Source organism: Microtus pennsylvanicus, chromosome 3 (assembly GCF_037038515.1).
Source record: "Microtus pennsylvanicus isolate mMicPen1 chromosome 3, mMicPen1.hap1, whole genome shotgun sequence".
Classification (NCBI taxonomy): Eukaryota; Metazoa; Chordata; class Mammalia; order Rodentia; family Cricetidae; genus Microtus; species Microtus pennsylvanicus.
In genome coordinates, this window is record NC_134581.1 from 54,956,927 (window position 1) to 54,971,404 (window position 14,478).

Genomic DNA, 14,478 nt, shown 5'->3' on the forward strand with positions numbered 1-14,478 from the left:
AGTGGGGAGGTCCTCTTCATTAGAGGAACTATACTCAGAAATTTGAAAGGAACCCAGTTGCTAACTAGGTCTGTGTCCTCTTCTGTAAAGGGAGGTAGAGCTGACACTGAGGGTTCCTATTTCACTTTTTTGTTTTCTGAGATGGGGTCTCATAGATGCCAACTTGACTTCCACCTCCCCCTAGTTGAAGATGACCTTGAATACCTACCTCCTGCCTCCACCTCCCAACTGTAAGCTCAGTTTCTTTTCTACACAACTTTTTATACCCCTCCAAGACCTCCTTCATACCGAGCATTAAACACTCACTGCTCAGTTACCGGCTAAGAGGATGGGCTCCATAAATGCCAGATTTTATTAATCGATGGGAAGAGTAAACACTGCTTTCAAAAACAGTGAACAGTGTGACACCCGCATTAAGTCCTCTGAAGGACAACCCCAGCCTCCTTCAAACCCGAGCCTTAGGAAAGTCAAGACAGGACCTGTGTATAACTCCAGGGATTGCTCTGTAGAGGACTGAGCTTTCTTCCCTAAAAAAATGCTAAAGAACACCAGGGCTAGCCTGCAACTCAGAAACCCCACGAACCCACTAGGCGGCAGTCTGCCCTGCATAAATTTTTGCCACAAGGATTGGAACTCAAGGAGAAAGTAGACAGGGAAACTTTGTGGCAATAGCCTACAAAAGAGATAAAATTTATACACACACTCACAATTACTATTTAGAAAACCCCCGTATGTATGTATAATTTTATATCATTCTCATAGGGCCCAGACTGGCCTCAAACTTGTTGTGTAGATGAGGATGACTTTGAACCCCTAGTCCTCCTGCCTCCATTTCCTGAGTGCTGGAATTACAGATGACAGATGTGTGCTATCACACCTACTAAAAGTGATTTTTAAAAATTGAATCTCAAGCTGGGGATGGTAGTAGACAAGAGGCTTAACTGGGAAGGTTGTGAGCTCTCTAAATCAGCCAGGACCACATACTAAGACATCGACTCAAAAAAGTCAAAACTGGGCATGGTGGCATAAACCTTTAACCTCAGCACTTGGGAGGCAGAGGCAGACAGATCTCTGAGTTTGAGGCCAGCCTGGTATACAGGGTGAGTTCCAGGACAGCCAGGGTTTCACAGAGAAATCCTGTCTCGAAAAACAAACAAGTCAAGAAATATTTTATTTCTCTTTAGACTGGCATTCATGTGCCACCACACCTGCAATCTCAGCATTTGGGAGGCCGAAGCAGGATAATTTCTATGAGTTTGAGGCCACTCTGGTTTACATAGAGAACCCAAGTCAGCTAGGACTACATAGATACCCTGTCTCAAGAAACCAAAAAGGAGGGATAGAGAGATGGCTCAGAGGTTAAGAGCACTGACTGCTCTGCCAGAGGACCTGAGTTCAATCCCTGGCAACCACATGGTGGCTCACAACCATCTGTAATGAGATCTGGCACTGTCTCCTGGAAGGTGTATATATAATAAATAAACAGATTAAAAAAAAAAAGAAAAGAGGGTCTGGAAGATGGCTCAGCAGTTAAATGCACTAGAGCACATCCCTAGTAATCTCAATTCAATCTCCAGGACCCACTGATGTATATTACTAATCCAAGACTACTACAGCAGATTGTGAGGCGGAAAAAGGGTCCTAAAGCTTGTGGAAGAAGTAGCCTGATGTAGCACCATAGAAACAAGAGAAATCAAATCCTGCCCCAACAAAGGAAAGGCAAGTGACTCCCAGAAGTTGTCCTGACTGCTTCATATGTTGTGACAACCACCCCCCCACACACACACACAAAGTAAAGCTCAAAACTTTACAAGGGTTTAAAAAAAGAAACTTATTCTGTAAATTCCTTTTTTTTTTTTTTTTGGTTTTTATTTGGTTTAGTCTATTTTGCATTTCTAGGGATTTAACACAAAGCTTTGTGCCTGCTAGCCAAGTGCTCCCCCACTGAGCTATCCCCGGAAATCTTTTAGCATCTCTACAAGTCAGAATTCAAACTGGAAAGGAAAAGCAGCTGAACCATCCACTCCATCAATGCTCAAGTAACTACTTGCTCAAGTTCCGCCTACTCGCGGCTGGAGCGAGGGCTCCCAGTGTCATCTGTATGGGGGAGGGGAGAGGAGGGAAATCCAAACTGGGAAAAACAAGACTCTTGTAAGCCCTTCCCACATCCTTCCCCCACTCTTAGCCCTCAGCAGTAACCTAAATAAAGAATATTTGAGCTGGAAGATACTGTATTTTTAGATGAGAAAACCAGGACCCAGGGGTCCGGTCCAGAGAGCTTCTAGCAGCCACTGCACATGTGAAAAGTAACTTTAAGGTCCCCCGGTGCTTGGCTCATGAGTTCGTGCCCATTTCCAGACCTTGATCATATGCCAGTCTGCTTAGACCCAAGTAGGAAACAGCCAGGGACCACAGAAGAGAGGAGTACCTCACAGAACACTGGGGTGGGGGTGGGGAGGCGCCACAGAGCTGGTTTCAAAAAGGTGGAAGGAACCAGACAATCTTGGTAGCTCACACCTGTAATACACTCCGGACGCTGAGACAAGAAGACAGTCAGGAGAATTTGAGACCAGCTTGGAGTTCTTTTTTTTCTTTCTTTCTTTTTTTTTTTTTTTTTTGGTTTTTCGAAACAGGGTTTCTTTGTGGCTTTGGAGCCTGTCCTGGAACTAGCTCTGTAGACCAGGCTGGTCTCGAACTCACAGAGATCCGCCTGCCTCTGCCTCCCGAGTGCTGGGATTAAAGGCGTGCGCCACCATCGCCCAGCTTCAGCTTGGAGTTCTAAGACAGTCTAAAGCTGGGTCTAGAGGCACAGACCTTTTGTCCCAGCACTGGGAAGGCAGGGAGGTAGAGGCAGGTTGATCTCTGAGTTCCAGGTCAGCATGGTCTACAAAGCAAGTTCCAAGGCAGCCAGAGTGATGTAGTCAGGCCCTGCCTAAATAAATAAATGGATGAATAGGTAGGAAGTAAATCTGGCAGATTGTCACCTTCATCCTCTGTATATGGGCAGCACTGGGTGTTAGGATGTGGTGAATCGCTGGAATGGCTGCAGGCTATGTACAGAGCAAGTAAAACACTCAACACCTTATAAAGATGCCATCACTTCACCTGGATGTGAAGTGATCACCGCAGGAGAGACTCCATTGAGAAGAATCACAACGCTGGTCTTGGGCTTCACCTCCTGACCAGAAAGCAGCTGCCAACCAGACTCAGAAGGCCTAGGGTCAAGTCGCAGGCCCTATCTATCACCAACAAGGACAAGTGGCTGCAGGCCTTCCCTCCTACCTCAGATATAAACAACCGTTCCCTCACACTCCAACATTCGAAAACGTCAGTTTTTTTTTTCTTTCTAGACAATCTGTCACCATTTATCCCAGACAGGCCCTGAACTCAGCCATCTTGATGATTCTCCACTCTCAAAGCATCTAGGACAACAGGGATGTATGTACTAATGAGCAGACACCATCTGACTTTGTTTGTGCACTGCATAGAGAGCAGCAAGGACAACAGCAGAGAAAGAACCACTTGCCAACTCCTTTCATAAAGGGAGGGAGAGGAGAAGGTGACTGAGACTCAGGATAAGGGCTGGGTATGGTGGTGTATGTCTTTAATCCCAGCACTCAGGAGGTAGAGGCAGATGGATCTCTGTGAGGTCGAGGCCAGTCTGGTCTACAGAGTGAGCTCCAGGACAGCCAGGGTTAAAGAGACTGTCTCGAAACACAAACAAACTCAGGGTAAGATGCAAGAATTGCCTCTATCCCTCTTCTGAAAGTCTCAGTGCTTCCTTCTGCCCACAAGAAAGCAAAGGTGTGGTGTGCAAAGGGACAGAGAAGGCAAAACTGAGAATAAGGTAAAAGCCAGGTGGTGGGAACACTGGGCACAGGGCTGCGAGGGTGAGGAGTCTCTGCTGGGTCGTGCTGAGGTTGCCAGGTAGAAACCTCGGGGCGTCCACACCCTGACTTCAGTGGTCAGGTTCCGTTTTTCCTTTGGTGTGCTCCAGGGTGGAGCAGATTCTGCTTGGGTCCTAGGCTTGGTCTTGGCACAGTAGGTTACTCTCACCCCTCCCAGGGAAAGACGGCCCTGAGTGGGGCCACTTGACGCGGGGTGGATGGAATGTAGCAACATGGGCCGCAGACCCAGGACTTATAAGGTACTAAGAGAGGACAGAGGGAAAGAACAAGCAGCAGTGTAGGCAGTGGCTGTGAACCTAGAGACACAGGCTCCCTGGAGTCCAGTGCTCTGAGGACAGGCTTCCTCTGCTTCCTACAGAGCTCTGGGGTGGTTCAGGGGCTCCCTCCATCACCAACCAGATCTCTTCCAGGCCGTTCCCGCCCAAATGACAGACTATCCCACAGTTTAGGATCCATTACTATCACTAAATCAGAACTGGTAGAAAGTCTGAGGCCTCTGTGTCTGTCCTATCATTTTGACTCCGGCAAACTCCGGCCCCCAATTCCATATCCTCAGAGGTTCTGAGGGTGTGTTCTGACCCACACTTTGCAGTTACACTCATCCATATGAGCCAGCCACGGGCTTGCAAGCTGGACACTCCTTTTCATGCAGCAGGTGAAACAGGTACCGGCCCCCATTTTACAGACCAATCAGCTCATTAGATGGTGTGTGGCCAAAAGCTGGGGGTTAAAGTCCAAATGGCTCGGAAAATTTGGGGCTCTTCCCCTCTAGGCTGTAAAACATACCCTAGAGTATTGGCTATGTATAGGAATGGGAAGGGCAGAGACTGGGGAAAACCAAGCGAGGTATCTAAGGGGAGAAACACAGCTGGTCATGTATAAAGAACTACTTAAGGCTTCAGACTGCATCCTCTAAGCTATTCCTAGCCTCAGGAGGAGGGAGGCTTCATGTTTTATGAACACCAGTAGTCAAAGTCTGTCATGTGCACTGACCTATGTCTCATTGAGAAAACTAGAGCTGACATGAAGTGCCGTGCTGTGCAGAGTTGGTGCTACAGCAGGATGCGGGGAGACAGACGAGATGGGCCCAGGCAGAATCAGAAGCCACACCCAGAGGCAAGGCTCCCTGGGCATTAAAGAAGTCTCAAGTCCACTTACTGCCCCATTTCTCTTGCTGCTGTGTACAAGTCGGCTATCAGGATCTATCACTTGCCTGTATGCCTAGTGGCTTAGTCACTGTTCTATTGCTGTGAAGAGACACCAGGACCAAAGCAACTCCTAAAAAATAAAACATTTACTTGGGAGCTTGCTCACAGTTTCAGAAGTTTAGTCCATTATTGTCATGGCAGGAGCATGGCAACACACATGGCCCTGGAGCGGTAGCTGAGCGCCATACGTCCTGGTCAAAGAAAGAGAGAAACGCTGGCAGGATGTGGGCTTTTGAAAACCTCAAAGCCCACCCCTAGTGACACACTTCCTCCAATAAAGCCATCTCCTAATCCTTCTAATCCTATCAAAGAGTTCTACTCCCCAGTGACTAAGCATCCATATGGCAAGGGGTGGCCATGGTCAGATCATGGAGAGCTGACATGGAGCTCAATGTGGCTACTGCCTATGACCAACAGCAGAACAGAAGCAAGCAACTGCCAGACCATGCCACCACACAGCAACTTAGTTCTGGATAGCTTTGAATCCGGGACTGCCTTCTCCTCCCCTCGCCATCTGCCCAGGACCCAATGGGATAGATGGCTTAAAACAAAGACAAGGCAGCATCTTCAGCCCATGCTGCAGCCCTACTTATGGAACCTAGCAACCCCAAACCAGAGAAGGCGGAGGAAGCCATCGTTTGCAAACACAAAATGGGGTTTAAAAGCTGACTCTCTTAAGAAGCAAACCAGCCAGGCTGCCTACATATATAGGGAAAGAGAGCATAAGGAGACCCAAGAGAATGTCTCCAGTATGGCAGCGGTCACTGGAGAGCCAGACCATTGATTTCTTTAATTAAGATGCTCACAGCAGTTTGTGGCAACGGGGTATGAAAGCAATTGGCCCCATGAATAGATGAGTAAGGGCTATGACTCCTGCAGAGAATGTAAAATGTAACTGAGTCATTTCCATTATATCCAGACGATGGCAATTCTAAACATGCATGATAAAACCCTTCTTTTGGCTGGAGCTGATCCTTCACCTTCTACTGCCAGGTCTTGGGTTGCCACCAACCTCCAACAAACGGCCTAGACTCATTCACTAGGTTCCTCTACTTTTGGGAAACAGACATGACCCAGAGCACAACCTCAAAACTTGTGGTTGCAGCTGGGTATGATGATGATTAAATCCCAGCACTCCAGGGGCAAAAGCACACAGATCTCTGTGAGTTTGAGGCTAGCCCGGTCTACTTTTCTAATACTACAAAAGCAAAGACCCTGTATCAAAACAAAACAATTTTTTTTTTCTTTTTAGGGGACTACGAGGGTAGATGCTCAAACATTGAATATCTGATTGGTAAGTACAAAGCCCTGGGTTTGATCACCAGCACCAGGAAAAACAGCAACTGATTACAGACACCTTTCCTGCCCCTCCCTACCCTACCTCACCAGCCCTAACAGAAAAGGTACAATATGTGGTTAAGCTAACACTAGACTCAACTCCCCACTTACCAGTCCTGTGAAAGCAAACCTCTTTTATAAAAGTGATACTGTAAGGACTTCTCAATGCTATTGTGAAAGTAGGAAACAAGATGGAAGGATACTCAGCAGAATGCCCGGAGCACACGCACTACAGTCAGACTTACTCCAACAATCTGGCCTCTCTGCAACCAGAAGACAGACACATCCACACAACCCCTAGAGAGGAGACTGACCTCACACAGAATCCTCCCGGGTCCACAAGGCTGGGTCATGCCTAAGTAAGTGCTTAGAAGTATAGAGGACTTCCTTCCCTCATACTGAAAAGCTTGCCAACAAACAACAAGATGTCCCAGGGTCTTTTAACCATGTGTTGTTTGTTGTTAGGGTTTGTTTTGTTCTGTTCTTGTAGCTTGCTTCCCTCTGCACCCCCCCCCCTGCCCCCCGCCGCCCCATGTAGCCCTGGTTAGCCTGGAACTTGCTATAAAGAACAGGCTATCTGCCTACCTCTGCCTCTGCTGGGATTAAAGGTGTACACCCCATGCCTGGCCTTTTGTGGGAAGAAAGGGTCTTGGGTAGCCCATGGTAATCCAACTGCAGAGGTTTAAATAAGAATGGTCCCCACAGGCTCACGTATTTGAGTGCTTAGTGACCAAGAAGTAGCACTATTTGAGAGGATTAGGAGGTATGGCCTGGTTGGAAGAAGTGTGTCACTGTGCTTTGAGGTTTCAAAAGCCCATGCCAAACCCAGTCTCTCTCGCTCCCCCCTCCCCCCTCGAATCATAATGTAGCTCTCAAATATTTCTCCAGCACTATGCTTGCTGTCATACTTCCCACTAAGATGATAATGGACCAAACCTCTGAAACTGTAAGCAAGTCCCCAATTAAACGCTTCAATTTTTTTTTCTTTTATATGAGTTGCCGTAGTCACAGTGTCTCTTCACAGCAACAGAACACAGACCAGGACACCAACTTACAATATAGCTAATGACCTTGAACTCCCATCCCTCCTGTACTCCCCAAACGCTGAGATTTGAAGGATTCAACACCACATCCAGCTTAGTTTAGTGTTAGTGTGTGTGTTGAGGCAGGCTTTTGCTCTGCAGCCCTCATTAGCTTAGAAATCCTTGTGTAGCTCAGGCTGGCCTTGAACTTGAAGCAGTTTCCCTGTTTCTACTTCTGAAGAGCTCGAATTAGATGCATGACCCCATCACATTCTGTATCTGACGTCAGAGAAAAAGGGAGATGGGGGCTGGAGAGATGCCCCAACAGTTAAGAGGCCTTACTGAGCCTGCAAGGTACCTAAGTTCAATTCCCTGAACCCACCTATAACTCCAGTTCAGAGGATCTGATGCCCCCTCCTGGCCTACATGGACACTGTACTCACATACAATGACTCACACATACATATATGTACTACATGCATAACTAAAAAATACTTTTTGGAATGCCCTTTTCACTCACTAACAACCTCCTCATCTCAGAGAGAGGTCACTAAGTGCCACGACTGCCGGGCAAGTCCTTCTCACACACACCCCACCCCCACTCCTTTCAGCTGTATCCCAGAGAAGGAACCTGATGATCACAGTATGGATGAAGCCCCTTGGTAGAGCAGGAAGCCAGCAGGGGAACATGCTGTTCAAGGTAAGAGATTCCGTCCAGAACCAAGAAAATGCATCAATCTCCTGCAACATGGGACTCTTAGGAAGTGAGGGGTTAAAAGTGGACAGTAGCTTTTACTTCTCTAGGCTTGTTATAGCCAATCAATAGATGATTGGGAAGAGCCAGTTTCAGCCACAGCACTAAATCACCAATGTGAACAGTATTAATCTGGATGATGGTTCTTAGGGATTGTAAATCTGACTGCCTGAGACCACGTGAACTAAAGGGGGACTAGCTTCCCCCAAGCAACCAAGGGAGGAGCTGAGTTTCTGGGCTACTGGTCAGAATGCAGCTGAGGGAAGGGATACCAGACAGACACAGCATACCAGGAGATCACCAGCCCTCAGTTCCCTTTTATTTAAAAACTTTCAATTATATTTAATTTGTTTTTTTTTGTGGTGGAGAATGACTGCTAGGGTGCACACTTCCAGGAATCCATTCTCCTTCCGCCGCCGTGTGGACTCCAAGGACCAGGCTATCATCAGACTTGGTAGCAAACACCTTTACCCACCGAGCCATTTCACCAGTTCTATTTTATTCTTAAATACGAAATGCTTCGTGAATTTTCATTTCTTCTTTAACAAAGCCATGCTAACTACTCTGCTTTGTTCTAATTTTAGTGTATGTGTTACCAAAATGAGGACCTGCTGACCACCAAAAACCTGCTAAACACTAAATTCAAGTCCACGTCCTTCTGCTGGAAGCACTCAGGACTCTGAACCACCAAGGCTACAACACACCTCAAGGCCCATAGGAGGAAGAGTGGTGGCTCTACACTTTGAATATCCTACCCTCTCTCCCAGAAAGGGAATTTTTAAAAGTAGCCAAGACACAGCTGAGCGGTGGTGCCACAAGCCTTTAATCCCAGCACTCGGGGTGCAGAGGCAGGAGGATCTCTGAGTGAGAGGCCAGCCTGGTCTACAGAGTGAGGTCCAGGGCATAAGGATCTACACAGAGAAACACTGTATCGAAAAACCAACCAACCAAACAAACACAAGCAAAAGTAGTCACATGGTTAATTACCACCCACAACAGTGGTCTGAGGATCTGTGCAGCCCCTGCTGAGGGTCAACCTTTCACCGGATGCAGGATTTGGGGTCATCTTTGCATAGCACTGCCCACTCCCAACTTCAGGACAAGGGCGAAAACAAGCTGAGATCACAGACACACCAGCAAACAACTCGCTCATCACTCCCCCAAATCTCAGGGAGGAATCTAAAATTCGGGTAGATCAGGATGGGGTGAAGGACCCCAAAGCAAAAGGGGCCTGCAGACATTAAGGTCCAAAGAGGACAAAGCCAACAGAAACCAAAACCAGTCACGCTCCAGAGCTCCTAGCATCGTCTGAGAGAAGCGAATTCTCTGCCTCCGTGTGCCCAAGCAGGATCCGAGCGTAGGTTATCAAGATGGCAGGTCACTGGTGCACTGAGGCTGGAAGCAAGCCCCTGCTGGCCCTGCCCAACAGTGGGTCACTGGCGGGCGACTCATAGCACAACCAGCAAGAAACATTAGGGCCTCTGCGGTTTCTACCCCTGACCAAAGGGAAGGGCGCTAGGGCTGGATAACTGACCCTTGGTTTCCTGGGTAAGAGCATGCCAGGGCGGGGCAGGAAGGGTCTCTCAGCCCTGGGGTGACACAGCACACGTCAAAGAATCTGCCTAGGAGCCCAGAAGCCTGTTCCCTTTTCACTAATTCTGCTCGCCTGCCCTGCCTGGCTTCCATTCGCGGCTACCTTTCAAGTGTTTATCTCCCACGTGTGCGTCGTCCTCGCCAGTCCAGGCAACCGGCGGGCGCTGGGGGTTCCTCGACGCGGTCTCCTAAGCCCTTTTTTCAGCCCAGGGCGGCTGAACACAGTGATGTCACCTCTCTTCGGAGGATCCCACCCAGGGCTGTGTGGGGTCCGGCTTAGCTACTAGGTCAAAGGGCGAGAACAGGGAATTCTCAGTGTTTCCAAGTCCTCTCTTTTCTGACTGTAATTAATGAAATTGCCGGCTCATCTCGGTGGAAGCCTAAGCTCTGGAGCTGGGAGGGAAGCCCGCCCGCTCGGCCGCCCCCCCGAGACTACGGCTCTCGAGAACCCAGGCGCAGGGCAGCTGGCCCGGCCTCCAAGGTCACGGGGAGGGGTCAGGGTGGGAGAGACGGAGGGTGAGCTTGCCTCCCGCGTGCCCACCTCGAGAATCCCTCCTCTGCTCCCTCCAGCCGGGGCAGGGGTCCAGGCCACCCACGAGGCGCTCCTCAGCAGCACACGCGCGCGAGCCAGACCCGGCGTGGGGAACGAAGGCAGCGGCGGTGGGCTCCGTGTGAGGCGCCGCAAGCCCACCACGGGGGACGCACGGACGGCGGCCGACGCGCACCTTCCTTGAGCCCTCCCGGGAGGGCGGGGAGACAATGCCGGTCCCGCCGGGCCAGTCCAGGCCGCACGCCCCCGCCGGCTGGCCACGGGCTGCTCCTCCCCGAGGCGAAGGACAGCGGCGGGAAGGCGCCGGGAGCGGTGGGCCGCCAGACCTCGCGCCGCCTCTGGCCCCGCGCGCCCACCTCCGCGTGCAGCTCACGCGCGCCGAGTCCCGCGGCCGCACACCCACCTCCTCCTCCAGCGGGCCGCTGGGAGCCGTGCCGGTGCCCGCGCCGGTGCAGTGCTCGACGTCCGGCTTCGCAGTGCTCATGGTGAGGGGGGAACGCGGAGAGGGGAGCGGGACGCCCGGCCCCGAGGTGGGCAGGGGCGCGGCGAGCAGTGCGCCCCCGAGGAAGAGTGCGGGCTGGTGAGGAGACAGACGGGCGGCTGCCGCGTCAGGCTGAGGAGAAAGGGAGGGGGGGTCACATTAAGTTTGGCGGGTGCGGGAGGCGGCCGAGGGGGCCAGGCACCGGGAACCGGAGCGAAGCCCGAGCGGCCGCCGCCTCCGGCTTTTCAGTGCGGCCCGCGAGTGCGCCCGCGGCGGCGGCGGCGGGGGGCGGGCGCCGGGGGAGGGGGCGGGCGCCGGAACCTGCCTCAGCTGGGGCCCGGCCCGCCCCTCCCCCGCCCCGCGGTCTCCGGGGGAACGCGCAGCCAATCCCCGCAGCCCACTGCGGGCTCGCCCCGGCCCCGGCCGCGCCGCTCCGGCCTCTCCGCTTCGCTCAGCCCGGGCGTCTTCCCCTCTCGGCTTCCCTGGTCGCCCCCCACTTCTCTCTCCCGCACTCGGCTCTCAATCCCCCACACACACCCCCTCGCCATTCCCTTCTCCGAGACAAGTTTTTAAACTTTGATGAACTCTTTCAGAGAACTTTTCTTAAAGGAGCCGCACGGGTTTGGGTGGAACTTGAGGTGCCCCGCAGGCGAGTTGCATCCCCAGCCAGGGCGGCGGTGCTCCCGCTACCGTGCCCTGATGTGGGGTTGTAGACTGTCCTGAGCACTCTGCTTACCCCCAGATTCCTGGGGGCTCCCGCCCAGCGCTTTTCCTCACGCGCGGCGGCTTGGGGGCCGGGTTCTCGGGGTGAAGGCGGGGAAGGGGGAGGGCGGCAAACACCTGATCTTGAGCGCCGCACCGAGTGGTTGTGCTGAGTGACCTTGAGGAAATCACTTCCCCTCTCTGGCCGGAGGCTTCCAACCCAGAGGGTGGGAATTAGAGTACAAATTCTCCCCCCCCCCCAACTCAAAGAGGAATGTTAGGGAGCCTACTCTTTTTCCGCTACGAAAAAGGGTACCTCGAATGACCTAGAAGGTTCCGTTCGTTACCTCCACCCCACTTTTAAGATTCCTCACGGCTCGCTCTTTTTCCGCTCCAATTCCGAACCCCAGGGTGGGGGAGGGAAGAGCGGGCTGACGCCTAGGGCGGGGTCACCTAGACTCCCACCCCACGGTGGCCCGGGGCTCGGCCTTAGGGTCGGATTTTCCCGCCTACCATATAAATGCTGACCAGGACCGTCTGCTGCTTGCAGCTTGTAAAACCCACCCCTGGCCCTGATTGCCCTGCGGAGCCGACGGAGCATTGGGGTCCTTTTCTCCGCCCCCTCATCATCTTTGAGCAGCCATAGCTGAGAGGTGAGGGGTCCTGGCCCGGGTCAGGCGTCCCCGGGCGCGATCTGCTACCTCGACTTAATGCATGGAACTTGGGTCTTAGTATCGGTATTTGGGGCGAGAGGCCGCGCTTAGAGACGGTGGACGTGAAAGCCTTGGTCTGCACCCCTGTACCAATTAGGAACCTTGACCTTGGGCAGTGGCTTAGTCCCTGAGAACTTCCCTGTGACGACCTGCCAAATAGTTAGCTCTGTCAAGCGTGAGAGCTGTTGTGGCCGACCTTCCTGATAACTTGTCCTAATATGTCATCTCACGGGTAGGTAAACTGAGGTTTTTGCCAGTGGTATATTCACCCATTTGGGAAATATTGTTGAACCCCTACTGTGACCTGAGGGGGTGCGCTATACTTACTGTTGGCACAGAATTCCCACCACACCAAAGCCTGGTTCAGGCCTGCTTTCTGTAGAAATCAGGTACTGATGATCCGAGGTTTATGCCAGAGCTTTCGTACTTCCAGCTTCCGGTATCTCCAGGTGATACCAATCTTGTGAAAACTCAGATACCTCTACATTTTCCGCTCCTGCAGACCATAAGACCCTTGAAGTCTTCCTTTGCCAAAGAGAAATTCCCCTTCCTCCCTTCCCTCAGTATCCTGTTGTAGCTTGGGCTTTTTCCAGAGGAGAAACCCAGTCAGTGTTCTAAACTTAGGTATCCTCTATAGGGTTGATTTGAAGTTTTCTAATAGAGAGTCTTCTTGTAGTTAAGGACTCCGTTTTATAGATGGGGAAGCTGAGGCCCAAAGAAGTGGCAGATGAGGCAGGGGCCTCTGGAGCCCCATCTCTGCATTTTTCATGTTAGGAGCTGGTAATGTTTCTAAAAGTAATACTTCTTTTCTAGTGTTGTATGCACTTTGTAAATACTGAGAAATATGAAAAATGGAGAACAGCCCTGCTGTCTGATGCACGAGATTATTATATCCTTCTAGTCCATTCTCTATGCATACTTTTAAAACAAAAATTACACTCTATTCTGAACATGCACCTTTTTATTTTTTTATTTTCTTGGTTTTTTGAGACAGGGTTTCTCTGTAGTTTTGGTACCTGTCCTGGAACTAGCTCTTGTAGATCAGGCTGGCCTTGAATTCACAGATATCCACCTGCCTCTGCCTCCTGAGTGCTGGGATTAAAGGCCTGTGCCACTACTGCCTGGCTGCATTTTTTTTTTAACAGATTCTTAATTTTTCGTGTCCACCTCCCCACTTTTTCGAGACAGGGTCTGTTTGTTTGTTTTTTTAACCATCTCTTGTTAAACATTATTTTCATTTTTCTTGTTTATTTGCTTTCATAAGCATGGTAGTGCATGACTTTAGTCCCAGCACTCAGGAGGCAGAGGCAGGTAGAGCTCTGAATTTGAGACCAGCCTGGTCTGCAGAGTGAGTTCCAGGCCAGCCAAGATTACATAGATAAACCCTGTCTCAGGAAAAACAACAACAAATATTCCTTTTGTGTAAGCTTATGTGCCTGAGTGTATGTAGTACGCTCATATGCCCACAGAGATGGGAAGACTGCCCAGAGTTCTACTAGAGTTGGATCCTCTAGAAGAATAGCAGCTTCTCTTAAATGCTGAACCATCTCTCTAGCCTCATAAATAACACTTTTTAGGAAGATTCATGTGTCTGTGCAGGGAGTGTGCAGGTCACATGCCTGTGTGCATCTGGAGGCCAGGGCAAGACATTGAGTCTTTCTCACTGTCTCTCTTTGCTGGGTCTTGCTGAAAGAGAAGCTCTGCTCTTTCCACTAGGCTAAGGAGCTCTCAGAATCTACCTGACTCTGCTCCCCAAAGCTGGGGTTATAAATACGTAGCCATGTCTGGCATTTTACATCCATGCCGAGGATTTCAACTTACACTTGCTCAGCAAATCTCTTACCTGCTGAGCCATTTCCCCAGAATCATAAAGATTCTGAACATGTCAGAAAAGCGCCCTGCATATGTGTTAGGGTTAGGGGTTAGGGTTAGGGTTACGGTTAAGGTTAGGGTTTGGGTTAAGGCAGCTATCATCTTGTAAATGTGGATCTGTATTGCAGTAAGGGTTAGGGTTAGGGTTATGGTTAGAGTTAGGGATAGGGTTGGGTTAGGGTTAGGGGTTAGGGTTATGGTTAGGGTTAGGGTGTGAAGGCACCTCCAACCACAAAGAGACTTGAGATCAGAAAGACCGGGAGACTCTGCCCAGCCCACTCAGGCTAGGAAGGGGAGTTGTGGGAGCACAGTTTGACTTCCTGCCTGAGGATGGGAC

The 14,478-nt window shown here is 50.7% G+C and overlaps 1 protein-coding gene across 4 annotated transcripts in view; it reads right to left on the reverse strand.

Annotated features, from left to right (window-relative positions):
- The window catches only part of Rbpms2 (RNA binding protein, mRNA processing factor 2), a 32,889-nt gene extending 20,580 nt beyond the window's left edge, over positions 1-12,309 (reverse strand). For 3 of the 4 annotated variants that reach the window (XM_075965450.1, XM_075965449.1, XM_075965447.1), the window contains exons 1-2: positions 12,070-12,309; positions 10,777-10,986 (exon numbers count right to left, since the gene is read on the reverse strand). In XM_075965450.1, coding sequence (XP_075821565.1) covers positions 10,777-10,986; positions 12,070-12,186 — 327 coding nt within the window. In that variant the 5' untranslated portion in view covers positions 12,187-12,309. Of the gene's footprint in view, positions 1-10,776; positions 10,987-11,846; positions 11,959-12,069 lie in introns of those variants that run through there. The other variant, XM_075965451.1, reaches the window with a different exon arrangement.
- Between the last annotated feature and the right edge of the window lie 2,169 nt (positions 12,310-14,478).